The sequence below is a fragment of the Pinus tabuliformis genome, chromosome Q (assembly GCF_031772625.1).
Source record: "Pinus tabuliformis cultivar Carrire ecotype Pingquan chromosome Q, CPIR1, whole genome shotgun sequence".
Classification (NCBI taxonomy): Eukaryota; Viridiplantae; Streptophyta; class Pinopsida; order Pinales; family Pinaceae; genus Pinus; species Pinus tabuliformis.
The window spans coordinates 1184312543-1184335328 of record NC_142296.1 but is presented as its reverse complement, the minus strand read 5'-3'; the positions used below and the strand labels follow the sequence as shown (position 1 = coordinate 1184335328).

The following is a 22786-nucleotide window of genomic DNA, read 5'->3' as shown; positions in this document are numbered from 1 at the left end:
TAGTTGAATTGCTCAACCCTGCTATGCCGGAATCCCTTGCCAGTCGTAGAAGGAACCTATCTTACTGACATCGTGACACCCCAGTCATGCCCAACTGCTCAACATGCTCGTACCGGACTCTCCTCTTCGGTAATGCTCGACCACTATATCCGTCCCAATCAGTGCTATGACCTACCTGCTAGGGCAACTCTGCAATGCTCAAGTCCACCACTCTATGACTATCCTCGATCCTGAGCGGCAGCCTACCTCACCATAGGACGAAGGTCTTAGTGACTCTCCATGTGTTAGCCTGGAAAAAAGTTGGATCAACCTCCATCGTAACCCTGCCCATCGATAAGTGGAGGGATCCTTTTGCCAACCAGATCTCTGGATCCCCTAGCCATACTGGGAGCTCACAACTTCCACTCTCCATGGGCTGCCGCTGGGTAGTACTGCTACCTACTAGAACCCATCCAACCGTCATCTTTGACCCCTATATGTCTCCCATAGGTGGGCCCCAAGTGCTAAGAATTTGTCTCAAGCACGCTAACCTGCCTTGCTCATGCCAGCCCATACTGTGAAATCTGCTATCCCAACTCCTGATGATATGTCTAGACACAGCTCAGAGTTGGGGCACCCTCTTATAGACGAAGTCTATTGTCAACCATCCCTCAAGCTCCTGTAGCGCCTTAGACTGCCTCGCCAAAAGTGTATCATGCAACTCTCTAGAGATCACCTCCCCAAGTGTGAGCCTAGGGGTGGAACATATGCTCCCTCGGTAGTAGACCACGCCATCCCTAAGTCAGTATCTCTCACCTCGTGCACCCACCAAATGTTTCAACTGGAGCTTCTCCCTCCTACCCATGAAACACTGTGTCCCATCCAATTGTTTAGGATGAGCCTCCCATGTCCTGCTACCTGTATTGAGGGCACCATGGGGCAGTAACCCGACCCTCCACAACTGTAAGCAATGGTGGAGAGCGATAGGTATGTAAGTCCCCACAGGTATGACCAAGAGTCCGCATGGACACCGAAAGGTAATCCCATGGATGCCCCTCTCTGACCTAGTCTTTTTGATAACTCCATTGAAGACCTGACGTTGTTGAGCAGGATGTCCGTAGATGCTCAAAAACACTCCCATCCATACGGGGTGAGCTGCATCCAATGGTACGCTTCCTCTCACTCCATGGTGTAAACCCGCACACCATAGCCCACCGCCATGCATCTATGTGCTCGCCTGCAAACCACTGTTCAATGCTACATGCTCTTATATGCTGCTGAATGCCTGGATCTAAACTGAAATAGTAGGCGTCCACGCGCACCCTATCGGTATCGCTTCCTCCATTGTCGTATCATCGTACCCTCTAATGCATGGGGTTTGCCTACAAATCCTCCCTAAGAGACACAAGAGGAGAATTCTCGTATGTACTAGCGGCGATGCCACCACTGTGCTAATCCTTGGTGACCGTCGAGTCCCAACTAACCATAGAGAGTCCTTGGCCCCAAACAAGGCATTATCTGGTGGCTTGCCAATGCCACCTTCTCCTACAAACTCCTACCAAAGCATGATGCCACCTTCTCCTACAAACTCCTGCCAAAGCATGCTGATCATCCCGTTATCCCATGTACGACCATCATACCAAAATGACCTAGGGAGTCTGTCCATAAACGGTTACTGGTGCTGATCGAGATCGCCCTAGCAAATGCGTGTGCTCAACTGCCAGGCCAACTACACCACCACGGTTGTAGTCAACTGACATATCTGGGGAATGATAGGTAGTTCCACCTGGATCCCGCCTGAAAGCTTTTACTGAGCTTTATGTCGGTCCACTACCTCTTTATAGCCCACTCCACCGGGTACCAACTTAGAATATCTTACCATCAAACCTCGAGGGATTGAATGTACAAACTCTTGTACACAGGACAAGCCCTCCATCTTGCGAATGCGGCACCCTGCACCTCTTATGTTGCCTCATCTCATTAGCTTGGTTAACACATAGAATATGCCGAGGTGGCTGTGCCTCTCACTCTCCAAGGTGCAGAGGTAACCTACTGATGCTACAAGCCCCATCTATGTATGTCTGAAGAGGGCTGCTCTGATGCTTTAATGTGCACTCTGGTTGTACCATTAGGGAATTTAACCGTTCCCCAATGCGAGTCAGTTTGGCCACTGACTCAACACAAACCACAATCATGCCCTCCAGCTCCTCGTTTTGCTGTAGAATGGCCTTTCATACTGTCGTGGCCTTCTCTCTCAATGCTAGAAGGTCGGCCTGGAACTGATGGAAATGCTGTGGGCATTTATCACCTGCAGACTCGGTCACAACTCTGGATACCTCAGCAACTATCGGCATCTCATCCATGGGTGGCACCTCCTCAACAAATGGCTCTATGTGTGTGGGCTCTATCGTCTCCACCAAGGTGTCAACTGGGGCTATCAAAGAGGTCTCTAATAATGGTGACTCCTACGCCACACCGGGTATATTAATGTGCTCCTCACCATCCTGTGGTCTCTTAGCATCATGATCAACCTCCTCCTGAGGCTCCTGATATCTAAAGCTAGGTCTCACCCTCTAATTGTCCCTGTCCTGCCTGCTCCTTTTCAGGAGTTCTGTTGCCTTGATTTTGTTGACTTTCCCCACATGATGTAGATGGTTGCACTCCCATGGCTTTCTCACCTCTAGCGTCTTTGTTGTAAGGGTGAGGATGGGTTTGGTCTGTCACCCTCCTCAATTGGGCCAACTTCTCATCGTCCCAACGGATTCCACCCGAGGTTTTCCTGATACTGGATTTCCCTTGAGCCATGGGCTTGTCTCCGGTTTCACCCGTCACTGGGCACTCATACCCAAATCTCCCATGCTCTTGTTGGCTATCCACAGCTGGGCCAAGATCAAGGCTCTGATACCACCGTAATGTTCCAAAATAGGAAAATAAGTGATATATGAAGCAAATAACACATGCAAGCCCAAAATTTCCAAAAATCAATGAACACCCATGAAATCTCCACAAATACCACGCAATTGAGCCGTTTTACTAAATATATGGAGCAAGAGTACAATGGTTTGAAAAAAGTGCACCTGGGCTTGCCTCAAGGGCAAGCTTGACAAGACCCAGGTGAGAAAATGCAATGCCTAGAAGAGAGAGTGAGCTGCCCCATATAGGCCCTGCGCTACCCCAGGAAACTGCATTGTGTGCTGGAAAGTTGTTGCTGAAAGTCCCACATTCAGTGCTCAAAAAATTCTACGAAATTAGCCCTAGTCTCCTCTCAATAAGCCCACCAAAACCCAAAAAGGGTTTGGCCTAGTTCTGACCTCCAAAAATTGACCCCAAATACCACGTCCTCTTCAAACTATAGCTGGAAAATATGACCTGTCTAGAAATGTGCTGAAGCAACCTTGCAATTCCCCCAAAAATGCTGAACTCCACTCCCCGGATGATTTCCTCAAACTCCTAGCACAACCTAGCTCCCAAACTCCTTCCCTCAACTGTCCACATGTGCCCATAAATTGGCTTTTGCGCTGGCCCAAAAATTGTGCCACTGCTGCTATTTGAAAGTGGTTTGAGTCTCTGGCTGGAATGCCCAGATTGGCCTAAAATTGTTGTTGTAGCTTCCTCTTAATTTTTCCCACAAGACCCAGAAAGGAATTGGTTCCAATCCTTCAAACTAGAAAACCCCCAAAATGGAGCAATATTAGCAATAACTGCTGGTTGGAAAGAGACACTTGTTTGACCTTGCTAGAGTGCTAAGAAAATTTAGCCAAATTAATCTTGGTCTCTCAATAAACCCAGAAAAACCCAGAAAGGGTGTAGGCCTAATTCCAACCTTTCAAAATTGGCCCCAAATAATGTGAGCACCCTCTACAACTGGGTAATTTGTACTACCTAGTAAATATCTGCCAAAGCTGTCGAAAATTAGCTGAGGATACCTCCAAGAATTATCCTTATGCCCCCTTGCAAATCTTCAGCGCAACCTCCGGTACAAGCCTCCACAATCGACATGCTCCTCTAATGACTGGACAGGCCAATATGGTTGCCTCTGCGTGTGCACTGCAGGAAGAATTTCAGCCAGATGATCAGCCACTGATTCAGCGCGGTAAATTGCAGCCAAGAGTAGTAAAATCCAAGGCAATTATGTCCTCAAAGTCCAGAACCAATGTTGCTCTGAAGCTCCCTCTCCTGGGAGGTGCATACTTCCCTTCTGCGTCCAATATACCCCCAAAACAATTCGATTTCCTTTGTATAATACTCCTGGACCAGGTCGCATGTGTGGAAATGTCTCCCCTAGGGTGGCACTTGAAGTCCAGCGAAGTAGGAGTTGAGATTTCCCCTCAGAAATCTCGTGTGTTGAACAATAGTTTGTTGACCTAGCTAAACAACTTGAGGAAACTATGGTTCATATATCAAATTAGCAAAAGATCCCCAAAACAAGGCCCTCCACCTCTATTTTTCTTGCTACCCCTTCTATTACTTCATGTGGCCCCCACAATTCAAGTTCCCTCTCCTCTTTCTCCCCACAAGTTCAAACTCTCCTAAGGGGTACAAATTCCCTTTGGAGTGGCCCCCACATTCCACTTGCACTTTGGTTTATTACCTTTTCTAATGTTTGGAAGCCTTCTTTTCCTAAAAGGCCAAGTGGGGTCCTCCTAATCCACCTTTCCTAAGTTTAAATGCCAAAATATCTCCCGATGGTCAAAATTGTAAAACATGGAATTTCTTCTTAACTATATTAATTAATGGGGGACATTACAGTCATCCGGAAGTATTCAATTTGATGGTAGGGCTTGCCATAGAATATGCTACATGGGAAGGTGAATGGGTGTTGTAGTTGCTTGAGGACAAGCAAACTTGAGAAGGGAGGACTGTGATGTGCCTTTCTAATCTTTAGAAGCATGAAAGGGTTCGAATCATAGTTGAACTAGATCCCATGGACTATTGACAAAAAATAAAGGGGTCACTAGAATAAAATAAATAATAATTGAATAAATGTGGTAAAAGTTACTTTAGGAAAAATAAAGTGATTCATGGTTTTCGGAGGAGGAAAATAAAGGAAGTTCAAGGGGAGGCATGCGAAGAATTATTGGTGAATTTGTTAAGGAGCTCAGGGAGCTCGCTGAGAGAGGTGGAAGCCCTCATTGGTTCCCTATTTTGGTGTTGAGATTTACATCCTAGTCGGTGGCATTGGTTTCGGTGGTTGTAAAGCTAATGCTTGTTCTTGCAGGTTTATCCTATAGGAGTCGATTTGGTAGCATATGGAGTGGTTCAAAATTCATCGTGTCAAGAAGATAGAGTTCTGCATTTTAATCGAAGACAAATTGCGCATTCCATAGGGTTGAATTCTTGCTCATAAGAGAGGGCTGAATTAGTTTTCAATGGATGAATATGGTTGAACACACAGGGGGTCAAATTGTTGTTCCATAGTTTGAGTAAATTATTAAGGAAAGATGAATTCATAGGACGCTGAGGTAATAAACCCTAGAAGCTGATTTGTTGTCCCTCACTAGGTTGAATTCACGAGGGTTTGGAATGCCCAATTGTGGGCCAAATTGCTTAGATTAGAAGGGCCGAGTTGGTCAGTGGGAGAGGCTGAAATTCCAAGCAATCACTGCTGCGAATTGCCAATCATCAGAGGCACGAATTAGTGGAGGCTATGTGAGTAAATCCTGCCAATGTTGCATAGGACAAATTGCTATTATTTTTGAAGCGAATTGTTGTGCATGTTGCTGATTGTTTTAGAAGGGTCGAGTATACATGTAGCATGCCATTATTGTTGAAGCCAAGCCATATTAAAAAGGGGGCCAAATTATCAAACACTAGGTGCCGAGTTGGTTCATGATTTTGTGGGTCAACCTCTCTCTGTAGGAGGGACAAATTAGCAAGGGAATTAGGTGCAAACAATTCCGCAAACTTAACCACCAGGTTTTGGTCTCAAGAATTCATTGTAAATTCCTTGAGAAATTCATTAATGAAAAACTAGGAATTTTACATTATTTTGTCTCTTTCTGGGTTTTGCATAGAATTGTTGGCAAATTTCTATTGTGCAATGTATTAGTTAATCTAGAAAAAATTGTGGTTATTTCTTGAAAAATAAATTGTTTGTATAATTTACAAAGGATATTAAGGAGAACTATTAACTCCTCCACCGCTCTTTGACCACATCTAAGGCATTAATCTTATTTGGAGTTTGTTGGGATGTCAAATGAGACTTCTCCCTTGACCTTTCAGGAGGTAGTTGGATCTAAATAGTGGGGGCTTGGGTCAAGGTGGCAGTGGGTTTCTACCCTATGTGTTCCAATCCAAATAGATTGACACGACTTTAGCAACTCTTCTAATCAGATCGATAATAGGTCACATGCCCAAATATAATACAAAATTCTACATCTTTTTTTGTGCATATTTTGTATTTTCTAGCTTGTTGTTTTATTGATGTAATTGTCGATTTATGAACATAACAACGAGCTTTTATTAGATTTAGTGTGTTTCTAATTTAAAATTTTTCAAGTGTTGATCCCTTGGGTCATTTAAGGATACCCTTCGATCTTTTCTATATTGAGCCTGATTTCGTAGTAAGTGGTAGCGAGAAAATAAGGTGAAGCACACTAAGGTGTGATTAACGATACCTCTCCTGAAAATCTAACGTACCCGGTGCTTTCGGCATTGCAGAGAGTTGTGGCTCTGACGACTGCAAGGTCACTGTTTTAAGTACTATTAAAACCAGGGTTCTCAAGCAAAGATGGATGGGTACCTATTTTTCTATCGACCAAGCTTATGGTTGGAAGTAAATTTCAATAATGCAAGACTAACTTAATATGCAAGTGCATGAGATGATTAGAAAATGGAGCGAGATGACGCTGGATCAAGGATTTAAAGCACTTATATCATGATTTATTTCCGAGTTATATGCCAAAGCTTTAATTGCCAAAATAAATATTCACTTTACAAGACAATGGCTGAAAGATAAACTTCTTAAAAAATTCAACTCAACAACATGCTTAAAATGCCCAATATGAAATTAAATCACAAGCTTGTCACTTCAGTTTAGCTAAATTCTTTCCTATGCAATTATAGCTCAAAGAGAGCAAAAACTTCTTCACAATTCTTCAATATCCGCCTCTCCTCAAGATAATGCCAGTTATGTAGATGCTCAAAATACTCAATTTAGGAAACTTAAGATATACAATTTACCACAATTCCATGAAAGAGTACTTAATAATTACTTGAAAAAATTCTCAAAGTTTAATAGTCAAGAAATATTCTATAATTCAAGTAAATAAACCCACACTTAGAGCGATTAATGCCAATGATCATGAAACTTAGCATGCAAAAGGATTAAGAAATTAAATTTCGAAATTAATTCCCATGAAAAACCATGAAATTTAAATGCTAATCAAATAAACACTTCAAGTAATTCCAGAATTAAAATGATTTCCTTAAGTAACCCCAATCTAGAAAATATTTTTTTTTCCTATAGTCAAACTTTAGAGATATTAAAAAATTAAGTTGCCTTGACTATAAAAAAAATTTAAAAGTCTTTTACCACAAAAATTTCTAAGGTTTGTAGGCCCAAAGTATAACCTTTATCAGAAAAAATATTTTAAAAAGGGGATTTAGATCACACTTTTATTAAATTTAAAGTGATAAGGTTTTTTTTTTTTTTTAAAGGGGTAATGTTTTCAATGTGGAAAGTTAAAATTCTTTTAAATTTTTAAAGAGGCAAAGGTCATACCAAATAAATTGAAATGTTAAAGTATGAGTGAATGTAAGTCGAATAAAGGCCAGCAAGGAGGAACTCACACACCAAGAGGGAAAAGGAAAGGAGACGCTGGCTAGGGTAAGTTCGATGGTGCTACCAGAAGAGCAAGCAACGAGCAGGAGCACGAGCAGGAAAGGAATGGCAACAGGTTTGCAAGTTGAAGGAGCCACGAAGTCGATGGAGCTACCAAAAGAGGAAGCAACAGGCAGGAGCATGAGCAGGAAAGGAATGGTAGTAGGTTTGCAAGTTGAAGGAAGAGGAAAATTGACGCTAAGGGAGGACGTAGTAGGAAAGAGAGAAGAAAGGGATGCGAGGAGAAAAACTCATGTGGGTAGAAAAAGAGGAAGATGGGGCCATAGGTAAACGAAACGACGCAGAGGTAAGAGCTGCAATTTAGGGAAGAAAAAACACGCGGCAAATGAAGAGGCTCATGGCAGTAGACAGGAGAAAAAAAGGGTAGCCCAAGGGCCATAAAAGATTAAAAAAAATCCCTGAAAAATATATTTCAGACTGATGTATTTTTGCTTTGAATTTTGCTCAGAAATTTACTTATGAAATCCTCAAATCTAAATTTGAAACCCTTGGACTAAAAATCTCTTTGAATAATTTGTTCCTGAAAAATCGTATTGAAGCCAGATCTTTCCCTCCAGGGTCTAGATCTGGTTTCAAACTGATGGAATCCTTCAGATCTATACCGACACAATCAAAAAATGAAAATACCTAAATCCCGATATATACAAAAAATAAATAAAACCCCAAGACCCAAATTAAAAAAGAAAATCTCAAATCTATACAAGATAATTACAGATCTATACAAATGAGTTATAGATCTATCAGATTTGAGGAGTATGAGTCCAACTCCATTTCCAGATCTATAGATCTAAGGCTCTTCCTAGCCAAATCTATCAATTTTGCACAAGTTATAAAAGATATTTAAATTTTTTAATGAGGTACTAGCCCAGAAACACCTTGCAGAAAAATAGATCGTTAGATAAATCCCGAGGCTTTGATCAAGTAGGCTCTTCAGAAATTATGCTTTGAGAGTCGGCTCGTCCAACCAAGGACTATCCCCAAACACTCAATTAAAATTCGAATGATCTTCTGCAAACACTAGATCCAATTGTCAGATCAAGTAGGATAATAAAATAACAATATAATTTTCAAGAACTAGAGATACCTGCTAATTCAATCAAATTAAAATTGCTGCCCTAGATTCAATAAACTGAACAGGATACTTGTGCACAAATTATTGCAGGAGAGCTATTGATTGACAATTTTCAAATAATATTCAGCAAAAAAATTTAAAACAATATTACCATAAATTTGAGAAGAGAAACACCACTATCAATCGAAATCCCAAAGACTTCTACATTTTATTCCAAAAATATTACAAGAGAGCATCAAGAGCATAGCACATGATTCACAGATCGGGTAGAATAGACTGACACCACTCTCTAATTTATAGAAAAGTTCTCCAACGACTAGTTCGCTTGATCCCCGTCAAAGTAATCTCAACTGTTGAAAATGATTTAATTATCTTGTAACCTCCTCCTTTGAAATTATTTTATTTTTTTGAGGAATTTCGAATTTTTCATTTAATTCCTTTTTAATTAACTCAAAAATAATTATTTTGAGTTAATTTCCCCAAAAAATTGACTTTGACTTAACTACCAAGACCCAAGGGTCCAAAATCTCTTGAAATTTTCAATATTCCCTTGGTCGGAGACCTCCAAAAATTAATTTGTTTAAAACCTACGAATTTTACCTTTGAAGAATTTAATTTTACCTAGGACCACTGTTTTAAAAACCGTTTTCAAAAACCGGTTACCGGTCAAACCTGCCGGTTAGCAAACTGGCCGGTTCGAACCGGCCAAAAAACCCGGTTTGGAAGGCCGTTTCTCCATTTTTTGGCCCTAACCGGTGAAAACCGGCCGGTTTTAGGCATGCCCACCATAACTTGAAAAAAGCGGATTTCTAACTGTGGTTTTTGGGTTTTGGGGGGGGAACTAAGGGTGTTTTCCCTCCAAAAACACCCTCTCCAAGCTATAAGAGGCCCCTCTCACTCTCATTTGTCTCACACAACTGATTTGGAGTGTTTATGAGTGTTTGTGAGTTTGTTTGTGAGGTGAGTGTTGAGTTTTTGCTGAAGTAGTCATCTTGGAGTTGGAGTTGGAGCTATTTTGGAGATAGTGTGTAGCTGTCAGTGGAGTTGCCATCTTCAAGAGGAGGCTAAGGAAACTAGTTTGCATTTCCAGGTAAGGATTTGCACTTGAAAATTCTTTATTTGACTGTTGTCCATGAATTAATTTTTTTTATGTGTTATAAACTTCTCACTTCTATGATCTACCATCCAGGGAGTCATTATGCCTCCAAAAGCCAGAGATACTGCATGGGCTCATTGTGATATGATTGATGGCAAAATGATCTGCAAATATTGCCAAAAATCCATTCAAGGAGGGGGTATTAATAGGTTCAAGCAACACTTGGCTGGGATAGGAGGCAATGTAAAGCCATGTGGAGCACCAAATGAAATAATAGGGCATATTAGGGCAGAATACCTTCAAAAGTTTGAGACTCAAGTCCCTGAACCAATAGAGAAGTTTGTGACTGCAAAGTTTGGGAGTCGAGACTCAACCAACTGAGTTTGATGATGATGACTGAGACTCATGAGAAGTTTCAACTTCAAGTGATAATGTTGATCACTATTATAGTATTCACTATTATCATATATGTAGAGTCTAGACTGAAGTCTTGTAGTAGGCCACTGGCCCCATAGTTTGTAGGCTTTGTTTTTGCACTCTAGAGGTCATTTAGAGCCTCATTGCTTATGTATTTTGTCGATGATATGTATTGCACTTGGTGCCATTTTGATATATTCACCTTTACATGGTATATAAATGAGCAATCTTTGCATATTTTGTCTCTATTGGCTTGGAATCATGGTTTTAAATCTTAAAAATAGTTTTTTTCATTAAAAGATAATTATTTAATGTATTTTTCTAAAACCGGTTCGTTTAGACCAAACCAGTCCCGGTCGGTAAACCGGTTCATTAGGTGGACCGGTCCGGTCACCGGTTCCGGTTTTAAAAACATTGCCTAGGACACAAAATTAATTAAATTTCTGGCTTAGGATTTTAATTTAATTTTGCCAAAAGATTTAATTAATTGACTTATGAGGGGATTAATAATTTTTCCAACCCTCTAATATTTAGCCATGGTGTCTAATTATGAGGGACCATGCACTAAATATTTTTTATATGAAGATTTTACATTTTAATATATGAAGGGGGAAAACCTGTTCGTTATAAAACTTCAACATTTACCCATTTCTATGACACAAAAAATATAATTTAATAGACCATGTGATTTGTAATAAAATAATTTTAGCCAATTAGCTAAAATTATTCCCAAGTCACTTTTACAAAAACTCGATCTAAAACACTAGGACTCGCCTAAGATCTTGACGACAAAATCTACCCTAGCTTTGGGGTGAGGGTGGAGAGAAAAAACTCTGCCGATCATTTGTGTCTAGAGACACAGATGAACCAGTGAGACAAAAAACTTCCTAGAATGGAAATTGTCACCAAAACAATAGGTTTACCTAGGCTGTTACATACAAACGTGGTTAAACTAGGATTATTTACATTATACATATGAAGAATGGGTTGACATCTTTATGGAACTGCGGACCAATGATGAAATATGAAAGGCGCGAACACTCGAACACGATAGATCCCTTTTGCGAAAAAAGGGGTGTACTGCTATGGGGTCATTGACACAGAGTGGTCAACACCTAGAAAAGTTTCATGAGAAAAGCCTTAAAAACACCTCAATTAGATTAATTAGGCAATAATTAAATATGTCCTAAGTTTAACTTAGGAAAATTGGTTAATTAAATCAGATTAATTGAGAAAAATCAATTTTGCTCTTGAGACTTCCGAAAAAAGTCACTTGATGGAGTCAAGATGATCGTAGCCATCAATTGAGATGTGATCATGGTCATTGGTTGCCCAACAAAAGATTATAAGAGCAAGTCGATGGGGTTTGGAGAAGACACACAAGAGAGTTGAGTAGTTCAACTACCCAGTTGCAATAATTTAGCAAGGGCGTAGTTGAAACTAGGAAGACGCTGAGTGGCGTGCTTTCAGCAAAGATTTGGAAGGAAAATTTCAAAAGAAAATTTCCACAGTGATTTCCAGTTTCTAGAGGTAGGAAGGAGGTCGATTTATCTATAGAAGAGGAGGCCATATTCAGCTAGGGCAAGTAGCCAGTTTGGCAGTGCAAGTGGCAGCCAGGAGCTCGTTTCAAAGTGCCAATGTTGGTTCTATCACCTGGAGGCAAAGCAAGTGGGCCAAGCGATGTACTGAAGGCAAAGCAAGTGGGCCAAGTGATGTAATGGAGGCAGATTTACTTACAAGGATGAATTCTCAGAGGCCATGCGAATTTCCCAGAGCAAGCAGTGCTCATTTCTGGCAGGAAGTGCAAATAGCTAGAGGGAGTGTGAATTTGCTAGAAGAGGCCAGATTGAGTTGTAGAGTAAACGTTGAGTCTCTAGTTTTTGACAGTGGAGATCAGTATTTTCCAGAGCTTTTCCAGTGACAGAGATGCAGATCATTGTACTCTTAAATTGCTGAGGATTAATTGATAATAAAACACTCTTTTGCTGCATTGGTTTTCCCCTTGGGGTTTTTCCAGGGATGATTGTCCAGAAATATTGGTGTCAAATTTATTGTTGTATATGCATTGCTTTCTCAGTTCCAGTATTTTATTTTCCACAACGTATTTTTATTTGTAAAGAATTGCAGTGAGTTATTCGATATTTTCTGCTAATAATTAATGGAAGACAAATAAACTGCATAAGTTAGGAGAATAATATCCAGTTGCTGTGATTTGTGGAAATTTCGAGTTGTGATGTGCTATTATCAGATATCTGGCTAGCCTTTCTTTGCAATACTGCAAGGCGAAATGTAACTTGATCTAACCTTTGCCTGCAATAGGGTGAGGAAAATATACTTGCAGACATTCTTTTTCACAAATCGTCATCATGTACCATAAAAACCATCAGACCAATGTTATGGGTTCTGAAAAAACTGTCAGATTATCATTGCAGACTTCAGCATTTGCTCATGTTATGCAAAAAAGGCCCTAATTATACTTTTCTAAAATGTTCTATTGTCATTTAGTCAATTGTTATCGCCAAACAAAATTGCACAATGCATATAAATGCAAATTTCTTGTTCTATTTGCCATGGCCTAAGTCACCAATAGGATGACCATGGAAGGAGGGAAGCCTCATTTCATCTTATTGCTTTGAAAGCTCCATGGTGGCATTTGTTCCCACAATATTTTTTTAATCTCATATCTCCAGTGCCATTTATTAATTTTTCATTTTAGCTCCTAAAGATTCATGATATAAATTTTTCTTTAATTTTCTTTGCCAGTAATTTTTAATTATTATTTTTTTTTTGTTTTTTGTTTTAATTTATCCTTGGAATATCAAAACGCTCATATTTCATACCTTGATTGCAATTATCCTTCATACACTGGCCTCTGAAGAGTTACGTTTATCTTCATCTTTCATGGTACTACAGTCTTGTACTTCTAGGAAATTTGGGCACGCAAATTTATGGATGAAAATGGCAGAGACAGAATAAATGTCTATTATTAATTTCACAATACAACTTTTACACACGTGATCACTTACCATATCTGACATATATATAGCACCCCTAGTTGGTTGAGTGGTTTAACCACCTAACCTCTAACTATGACTTTAACATTGCATTGGCTAGATAACGTATGGAGTGGCATAAATATGTAATAACTTCTAACACCACCTCAGTCAGTATTACAACTTACCACTCTAAGAGGTATGTGCATGCAGTGCATAAGTGGAGATGCTTTTTCTGAGTCCCAGAACCAAGTAGATATAACATATGTTTTGTTTCTAAATATTGACTAAATTAAGCTTGTGTATGGGTGGTTATTAACACCAATAATGTATTTTGAATATGGACTGCCTTGAGCATGATCCTGTGTAAACTATGTTGTATAAAATTTTAACATTTATTTGTTTTTTAAATTTGCTGCAGTTTCCTTTGAACTCTATGACCTAAAGCAGCAAGGCTTTATTGAGAGACAAGAGGTATGGTTATCAACTGCAATATTTACCAGTGTGGGAGGGAAGAAATGTATGGTTGATAGAAGTTAAGATGCTGTTATAACTAGTGACAATCTGTTTTGAAGATTTCCTTTTTGAAAATTCACTTCTCTGATTTCAAGTGCTGTTTAAGTATTTCCTACTTTCTTGAGATTAGTTATGCTAGGTGTACAACTGAATGGTTTTTTCCTAGCCAGAAAATTTGCTATTCTTGTTTCCTGCTTTTACAATCCTTTCCCCGTTGGACACTGACAGTATTGGTAGAATTATTAGCTCCATTCTCTTAAGATCATCTCACTTCAAATTTCCAAAGTTGTTTATAAATGTTGTTCTGTCTATAAAGAGATGAACTGCTACATCCATGTGAAACCAAGACTGTTTTAGATCCACTAATATCATAAATTGTACCTTATCTATTATGCTAGATATGGCGTCAATATTATCAATGAATTTCAAATCAGTACTTCAAAAAATTGTTCTGTGATTATTTTATAGAACACAATTATTTTTTCATGTTCTCTTTGTTATAATGTAGTTCTTATTTTTATATCAATTTATGTATTAGTTATTTTAAAATGCAGGTGAAAAGTATGGTAGTGGCCACGCTTGCTGAGTCAGGCATGAACCTTTCAGATGATGTCATCGAAAGTATTATTGACAAGGTTATTTCGAGACACTGGTTCTCGAGTTTGTTATGCATTTGACGTATTTTTTCAGAACATCTTATGGTGGGAAAGCTAAGGAGAGGATTTCACATTTCACATTTTGCCTTGGCATGTCAGCCATGTTCTTTTAATCCTTGTCTCTATCTTTGTTTGTGTTGTATATTGTTTCAAAGTTGTACTTTCATTGTGGTTCTTCTATCTTGTTTGGGTACTATGCTGCACTTTTGGCTCCTTGTTCTAGGAAAATACTGCTTGTGCATGATTCAGCAGTAACATACAATCGTAAGTAAGCGTAGCTGAAGGACAATAGAAAGGTCTTTAGGTCAGACTGCTCTCCAGTCGCAACTTTTTGCATCTCTGTAAATGAGAGTGCCATTAGCTTTGATATATACAGTTAGCTCATCATGTAAGCATTCTGTAATGGTGATGATAGTGAAAAAGATCCATTAAAGTGTTGAAATTTCTTGGAATTTGGAATCCAGAAATTTCACCTCTTAACTAAAGATTTCCTAGAACTTAATCCTGTGAATTTAGCCTTAACCTCTTGAACCTGTACCTCATGTGGTAAAGCACTAAAATGCAAGTGCAACCTCAAGGGACCTCAGAGGGGCTACCCTCTACCACCACAATAGATCCCTTTCTTAGTTTCACACTCCTTTCGTACAAAGGGGATTTCCTTAAGTAAGTGTATGATATCCTTTAGAGAAATAGATGATGGCAGGTTGCTAAGACCAATGTCAATCTAGGGGTTATATGTTATGTCAAATAATACACACAAATAGGGCTTGACGTCATGTGGAAGAAGATGTAGTCAAGCCATCAACGATGTGCTATGACTAATCAATGTAGATATTTTAGGTTATGAGAGTAAATGGGGGCTATTGTAAAAGATGCACAATGAACACTAAGAATATGTAGCCAATAGATAATGTGCAACCATAGAATATTGAAGGAAGGAACATAACATGAGATTATAAAGAAACGAACCAAGAAGGAAAACCTTACTAGTGACCTAATTGTTGATTACAAGATCCCTTTTTTTCGTGACTAAAAGTTGTGATAAAGAGGAGTCTTATTATTATTTTCCAACATTAAATCCACTGAAGGCTCATCATTGACTCATGAAGAATGTGAATTGTTAGAATATAGGATATCTCAATTAGAGAAGAAAGTTAATGAAATGAATGGTAGTATGTTGAAAAAGGTCGGGTTACCAAGTTGTCAAGAAAACCTTAAAAGAGAAATGGAAAATAACATGAATGTAAATAAGGAAAAGATACAAAAGAAGATGAATGAAAATAAGGAGGGAATAGAAAATAAGATAAATGAAAATAAGGAAGGAATAGGAAAGAAGATGAATGAAAATAAGGAAGAAATACAAAAATCCATGATTTCCATGGAAAATCTTCTCTTGGAGAGGTTTCCAGAGAGAGCCAGCGTGGGTGACGTAGAGGCTCTAGAGGCTGATGCAGTGCCTCTAGAGGCTGACGTAGGGCAAGTTGGGGTGACGCTAGGCCAGAGAGGTTGACGCAGTCCCCAAAGGCAGACATTGGAGATTTCGTGGGGCAGATTGGAGCTGAGAGTTGTGGGATTGTTAATCCGGGGTTTTAGCCGGAATATCTGTCTTCGACTGAGAGGTACTACTGTCAAGATCATTCTTTGCTGGGTGAACTAGTTTGGCACCCAGATTGTATTATGAAATTGCTTAATAATAAAACCCTCAGATAGCTGCACCGGTTTTCCCGCATTGGGTTTTTTTGGGGACATTGGTCCAAAAACAACGGTGTCACTTGTGTGCTTGTTTTTCCTTCAGTTGATGATTTGTAAAGTGTTGAGCATGTACTTGTATTTATTTTTAGTATTTACATGGTAAATAACTTGTTAATTAAACAGAAGAAGTAGGCAGAAATAAATCAGAAAGTACTTGAAGGATTTCTAACAGTTAGACTTAGAAATTCCAACATGGTATCAGAGCATGGTTGCAGAACACAGGAGAATTGAGGACATCAACTGAGCAGAGCAACAACAGCAGAAACAGCTATCCCAAGTGACAAAAGTTATTTCTAGCGGAGAAGCAACAAGAAAGGGGTGATGCAGTGCCTGCATCATCAAGTTTGAGTCGGGAGGAGGATCAGTGCAGTAGCAGAAGGGAGCAGACCTGACCTATGCAGTGCCTGGTCATCTTACTCAGTCAGGAAGGATTGACGCCCATGGCTAGGAGGTGCAGATTTTGCTGGTGCCGGGATTGCGTAGAGCCTAGAAGCTCTAAACTTCAGTTTGCTGAGGCATAGGAGGCCGTGGGTAAGTTGCGGAGTGAAACTGGTGGGGTAATGTGGTCAGAATAGTACCTAACAGGGCAAGACCAAGGAGGAGGGAGTTGCTATAGAGGATTTCTAGCCAAGAAATATGGATTAGTGGTGCAGCTGCACTAACGATCGGAGTGGGGGCATCTCGACATTGGCAGAGGGGTTTCCAAGAGGGAAATCGAGGCTTAGAGGGAGTCCAACCGAGAACTTCTAGGAGGGAAGTAGAAGAGCAGCGAAATGGCAGTGAACGGGGTAAGAGAATAGGACAGACTGGATGGAGCCTCAAACTTTGTAGTCTGGAAGGCCGGAATCTTGTCCATTCTAGACAGGAATCGTCTCAAGCACTTTGCCTTGAAGACGATAGCAATCCTAGTTGACCCGGTTGAGAACGACAAGTACGAGGAGGCAATGGCAAGGGCCAAGAGCATCATCCTTGATGGGGTCAAGGACCATGTAGTACCACATATTGCTGAAAAGGAAATGACAAATGCGATGTGGGAGGCCCTGAAGAAATTGTATCAGCATATTTCCGTGTAGAGGAAAATGCTACTAGAAAATTAGCTGTTGTCATACTATATGCAGAAGGGAGAACAGATCGACACCTTCCTCGGTCGATTGAAGGAGATCCGGGATCAGCTGACTTCCATAGGGGCCACACCAGATCAAGAATTGATGGTGAGGACAACCCTGAATGCAGTCTTAGAAGACTGGGAGGTGTTTGTCCGGAGCATATTGGGCAGGTCGACCCTTCCAGATTGGGAGGAACTATGGGCGGCTCTTTGCCAAGAGGAGATCAGAAGGCTGACCAAGGCAGGAAGCAACGGCAAGGGGATCAAAATCAAGGAGGAAGAGGAGGATGCTGCCCTAGCATCTGAGGAAAAGTAGGAGAAACAAAAGAAGAAGGACCTCTCCAAGGTCAAATGCTTCCACTGTGGGGAACTGGGTCACTATGCGAGCTAGTGTTCGAGGAGGAAGAGCAAGGGGCAGGCTTCCGAGACCAAGGCTGTGCCAACAAGGGTGGAGAAGGAAGTGGAGATAGATGATGACTGTGCCACGAGTGCTCACATGCCACTTGAGAGGAAGTGGGGAGACATCGAGCTGTAGTTAGATGGACTACAGGCGATGAGGGGTAGGATCCTCGAGGTACCCTGCCTCTTGGATTATACCTTGCTACAGGAGCCCCAAAGAGGAGTAGCAGTGCTAGCGGATGTCAATAGAGACAGATGCGAATGGAGCGACAAAGGGAGCTACGGTGCAGGAGTCCTAGGACAGCGTGAGGCAACAGTGCGAGGTGCATGGAGTTGTTGCAGCAACGCAGGGGTCAGAGAGGGAGCACTTGTTGGCGACAGAAGGAGTTTCAACAGCGTGGGTTTCTCTAGCTTGACATAGATGTCAGAGTTGGGAGATCAGTTACTTACTTCTCAGTAACTGAGTTGTAGTGCAATAGTTAGCAGTGGCAGTGCAACAGTTAGCAGTTGCAGTGCTATGGGCAACATGATGAGAAGGGCCACTGTACGGATGCAGCAGTGGCAGCGGCAGGGCCATGAGTAGCAATACATTATGCAGCAGTACAGAGGATGTTGGGCAACGGGCCTAGCATCAACACCAGGACCGATGTCGGATGATCAGGGTGATGCTTAGTGAAGAGTATTACTAGAGCACAATGCTCGCTAAGAGGGAGTGTTGATTTGGGGTAGCATCGGATGTGCTTTAGCCACAAAAATTGGTGGAGAGGCTAAAGCACATGAGAGATCTCCAATACCCATAAATGGTTTGGGCAGATTCTAAACAATTTGAGAGATATTAAAATAATTAATATTTTTAATGGAATCCCTGAGTCTAAACTTAGGGAAAATAATATATTAATGTGAATTAATATAAAACTATGTTAGAAGGGTCCAAAAGTCATGGATCAAGCTAGAGTTAATCTTAGCTGTTGATTAGGGACTTAATCGCAGCTGTTGAATTGTCAACGAGAAAAGTACAAGAGGAGGCTTGAGGATCACTTGGAGAACACACCGAGTTGATCAAGAATTCGATTTTCTAGGGCAAGGCTTGCTAAGGAAATCAAAGGAGTGATCCGAGTTGCAGTTGAGGGGCAGTGAATACAGAAGCAGAGAGGTAGAGAGGGTATCGGGAGCATCCGCGCAGAAGTCGAGAGAGAGGGATGCAGAGCCAGCTAGAGGCCACTCAGAGCCAGTTAGGGCCCACGCAGAGGCAGCCAGGAGCTATGCAGTGCTAGAGAGAACCAGCGTGGGTGATGTAGAGACTCTAGAGGCTGACGTAGGGCAAGTTGGGGCGATGCTGGCTTGACGCTGGGCCAGAGAGGCTGACGCAGTCCCTAGAGGCAGATGCTGGAGATTTCGTGGGGCAGATTGGAGCTTTAGACGGAGTTTTCGCCGGAATATCTGTCTCCGATTGAGAGGCACTACTGCCCAGATCATTCTCTGTTGGGTGAGCTGGTTTGGCACCTAGATTGTATTCTGAAACTGCTTAATAATAAAACCCTCAGATAGCTGCACCGGTTTTCGTGCATTGGGTTTTTCTGGGTACATTGGTCCAAAAACAACGGTGTCACTTGTGTGCTTGTTTTTCCTTCAGTTGATGATCTGTAATGTGTTGAGCATGTACTTGTATTTATTTTCATTATCTACATGGTAAATAACTTGTTAATTAAAGAGAACAAGTAGGTAAAAATAAATCGGAAAGTACATGAAGGTTTTCTAACAGTTAGACTTATAAATTCCAACATTCATCATTTACATATGCATTCACCCCATTACATCAGAACATCATTAGCAATTATGTAGAAAGAACAATAACATCAATATTTTAGTGGAACATAAAGGAACAATAGAAGAAAAGTATGCACAAATTGAGACACCAGGGAAAAACCCCACAATGGGAAAAACCCAACCAAATTCTTCTTCTATTAGATATTCGTCAATTTTTAAGCTGAGATAAGAAGTACAATAGTCATGAGACACCATCAAACACGTCTGGCCTCCTTGGGTAAACCCAAGTCAATTCACAATTTCTTTTGTGAACTGAACGAAACAAATCCAAGAGAGCTACTATCATATCATAATGTCACACCTGCAATAGAGACATTGATATCACTGTCATTTTTTCCATGCCAACACTACCATCAATGTCATGGCAACGTTGCCATCACGATCAAGTTTTTGTAGCATAGATGGTGTTCTAGTCTTGAAACTTTGTGAAGAGGCTAAAACATAGGAATTCTCCAAAACCCATAAATTGTTTCTAGAATTCCACCTAGAGATGGCTCAATTAAATTAATTCACCATAATTAAAAATTTCCTAAGTCTAACTTAGGAAAAGTGGTTAATTAATAGGAATTAATTGAGAAAGGTGTGAATTATCTAGAAACTCACATGGATCGACTTAGAGATAATCTCAACCATTGATTAAGATTTAATCTTGGTCATTGGAGTCCCAACTGGAGATTATAAGAAGAGGTTGATGGGTAGATGGAGAACATACATTATAGATACTCAGTGATCTAGATAGTTCGATACTCCAGTGCAGGTGATTAGAAGGAGAGATTGAGTCAGAGATCAAGTAGCAAGCATCAAGAGGGGTAGAGATAATGATATGAAGGAAGATTTCTAGTTCCAGAGAGGAAACAACAAGTGATAGAAATATTCCATGGTGAAGCTAGCCCAGAATAGCGACAAGGGTCGCACAAAAATTGTCTGACGGTTCGCAGTTAGGGTCGCGTGGGTTTTCCCAGTACAACTGTGAGTATCGCACAAGTTTTCCCAACGTAGATTGTCAGAAGCAGAAACGACCATTGCATAGGTTGGACGACCAGTTTGCAGAGGGAGATAAAGGTCGAGGGTTGCTTGTGGAGAGAGAGAATTTTCTCTCTAAATATTTTTGTCAGATTCTTGTTGATTGGATAGCCAGCTGGGCTTCCAAAGATTGTACTCAGAATTCACTGCTACATAATAAAATAAACCCTTAGCTGCTGCACTGATTTTTCCACATTGGGGTTTTTCGGGGACATTTGTCCAAAAATAATGGTGTCAATATTTTTGTGTGTGCTAGGATTTCTCAGTTCCTATTTTTGCTTCCACAATTAATTTTTATGGTGAAGAAATTGCAGTGTGAATATGTAATTTCCCCAATTAAATTAATTTTGCTAAGAAGAATTTCCATTTTTTTCATTGGGTGTTGGGAAATATTTTAGCAGGTAAACTTAGGAAAAGTGGGTGGAGGGAGTCTCCATTTAATTTTTGGAGAGATGGAGGCCACCGACATTAGAGAAAAGGAAAAATTAAATTGGTTGTGGGATGTGGGGGCCACCCAAAAAGGGGAATTTGAACCTCTTAGAAAAATCAAGCTAGGTAGGAAGCTGAATTGGTGGCGCCCACAAGGAGAGAAAGGGGGAAGAAAAGATAAATAGTAGGAAGAGGAGATCATTTTGGGGGCTTTTGACATTTTAATAACTGATTGTCACTTTAGTTGTTTAGTTGTGTTACAAGTGTTGCTTAGCACAAGAGCTTCCTGTTGACCACTACTGGTCAACTGCCCATGCAGTACACCTCCTTTCTGTTGGCAGAGAGGGGTAGCTCCTGAGCAGCATGTCCGTGCCATCCTGCCATCATCAGCAGTTTGATCTTTTTGATTGTAAACCCAGTCTGCATGTATTAACTGTAAATAATCTTAGCAGACATGAAGTCATGTATGTAATTTGCCTAGGTGGACCTAACTTTTTGATGATAATCTACGTCCCGGAAGGTTTTTTGTCTCATCGATCCACGGATCGGCAGAGTTTTCCTTCAAACCTGACCCCAAAGCCGGGATTGATTTTGTCATTTGAACTTTAGGAGAATCCTAGTGTGTTGATCTGCTAGATTATCGTTGTGTCGTAGAGCTGGGTGTTTTGTGAGGGTCTGTATTAAATGGGTTTGTCCCTTAAGATGTAATTTTGTAAAAGTCATGATGTAATGTGTCTTGAGGGTCGAGAAATGTTTTAAATCCCCTCATGAGTCCTAAGTCCTAGGTCCTAGGTGATGTTTCCGAAGGTTTATTTCAGTGATCCATTTTAAAATGAATTAAAAAATTAAAAAATGAATAAAAATAATAAAATAATGAAAAATAATAAAAAATTAAAAAAATCAAGCAAAAACCCTAACTAATAAAATAATAATATTTTAAGTGAATAAATCAACGGATGAGATCAAGAGATGTCTTGATCCTCATCAACGGTCGAGATCATTTCCACATGGATCACTCGAACTAGCCGTTAGGATCATTTCCTTTATATAGGGTCTTTGGGGGTCTTTTCAATTCATCTGATCTGTGAGTCTGTACAGAAAAAACTCTCTTGTAATCTGATTTTCTGGTTAATAAAAAGACTTTGGGGTCCAAATCGTGTTGGTGTTGCTCTCTGGAATTGCTGTGAGATCTTTAATTTTCTGCATATTTCAGTTTTCAGCCATTAATCATAGCTTGTTTTTAGAGTAGTCTGAGCACAGGTATCTTGTTCACCTGCTAGGGTTTGAGGGCTGCTAGGGTTTCTGAAATAATGGCAGGTATCTCCATTATTTCCTGAGATCTAGCAGCTTTCTCTCTCTCTTTGCTGATGGTTGCTTGAGATGTGCAGGAAAACATTTTTTGAAGAAAATTTTGTGGGCGTTCGGGGAAATTCTCGGCTGAACCAGCCAACTCCCGCAGGCTCTTCTGTGCAGAGCTCAGCTGATTGTGCCCTGGGTTAATCATTAGGATTTTCTTTTCTGTTTTACATTGAGAGATTTTCTTTCTGTTCACAGTGAAGTTCAAAAATTTTTGATATACTGAAAGCATTACTGCAATTATTGTTAAATCTGGCTGTGAAGGGGCTAAATCTGTACATTAAATTAGCTGATCTAGGGTTTCAATTTTTTTTTGTGATTTT

At 40.4% G+C, this 22786-nt stretch overlaps 1 protein-coding gene across 6 annotated transcripts in view; it reads left to right on the top strand.

The window, feature by feature from the left end:
- Positions 1 to 22786, top strand: part of LOC149223922 (calcineurin B-like protein 3) — a 431721-nt gene that overhangs the window by 306027 nt on the left and 102908 nt on the right. For all 6 annotated transcript variants that reach the window (XM_089385966.1, XM_089385964.1, XM_089385967.1 and 3 more), the window contains 2 exons: positions 13822 to 13874; positions 14471 to 14551. In XM_089385966.1, the coding sequence (XP_089242092.1) occupies positions 13822 to 13874; positions 14471 to 14551 (134 nt within the window). The remainder of the gene's footprint in view (positions 1 to 13821; positions 13875 to 14470; positions 14552 to 22786) is intronic.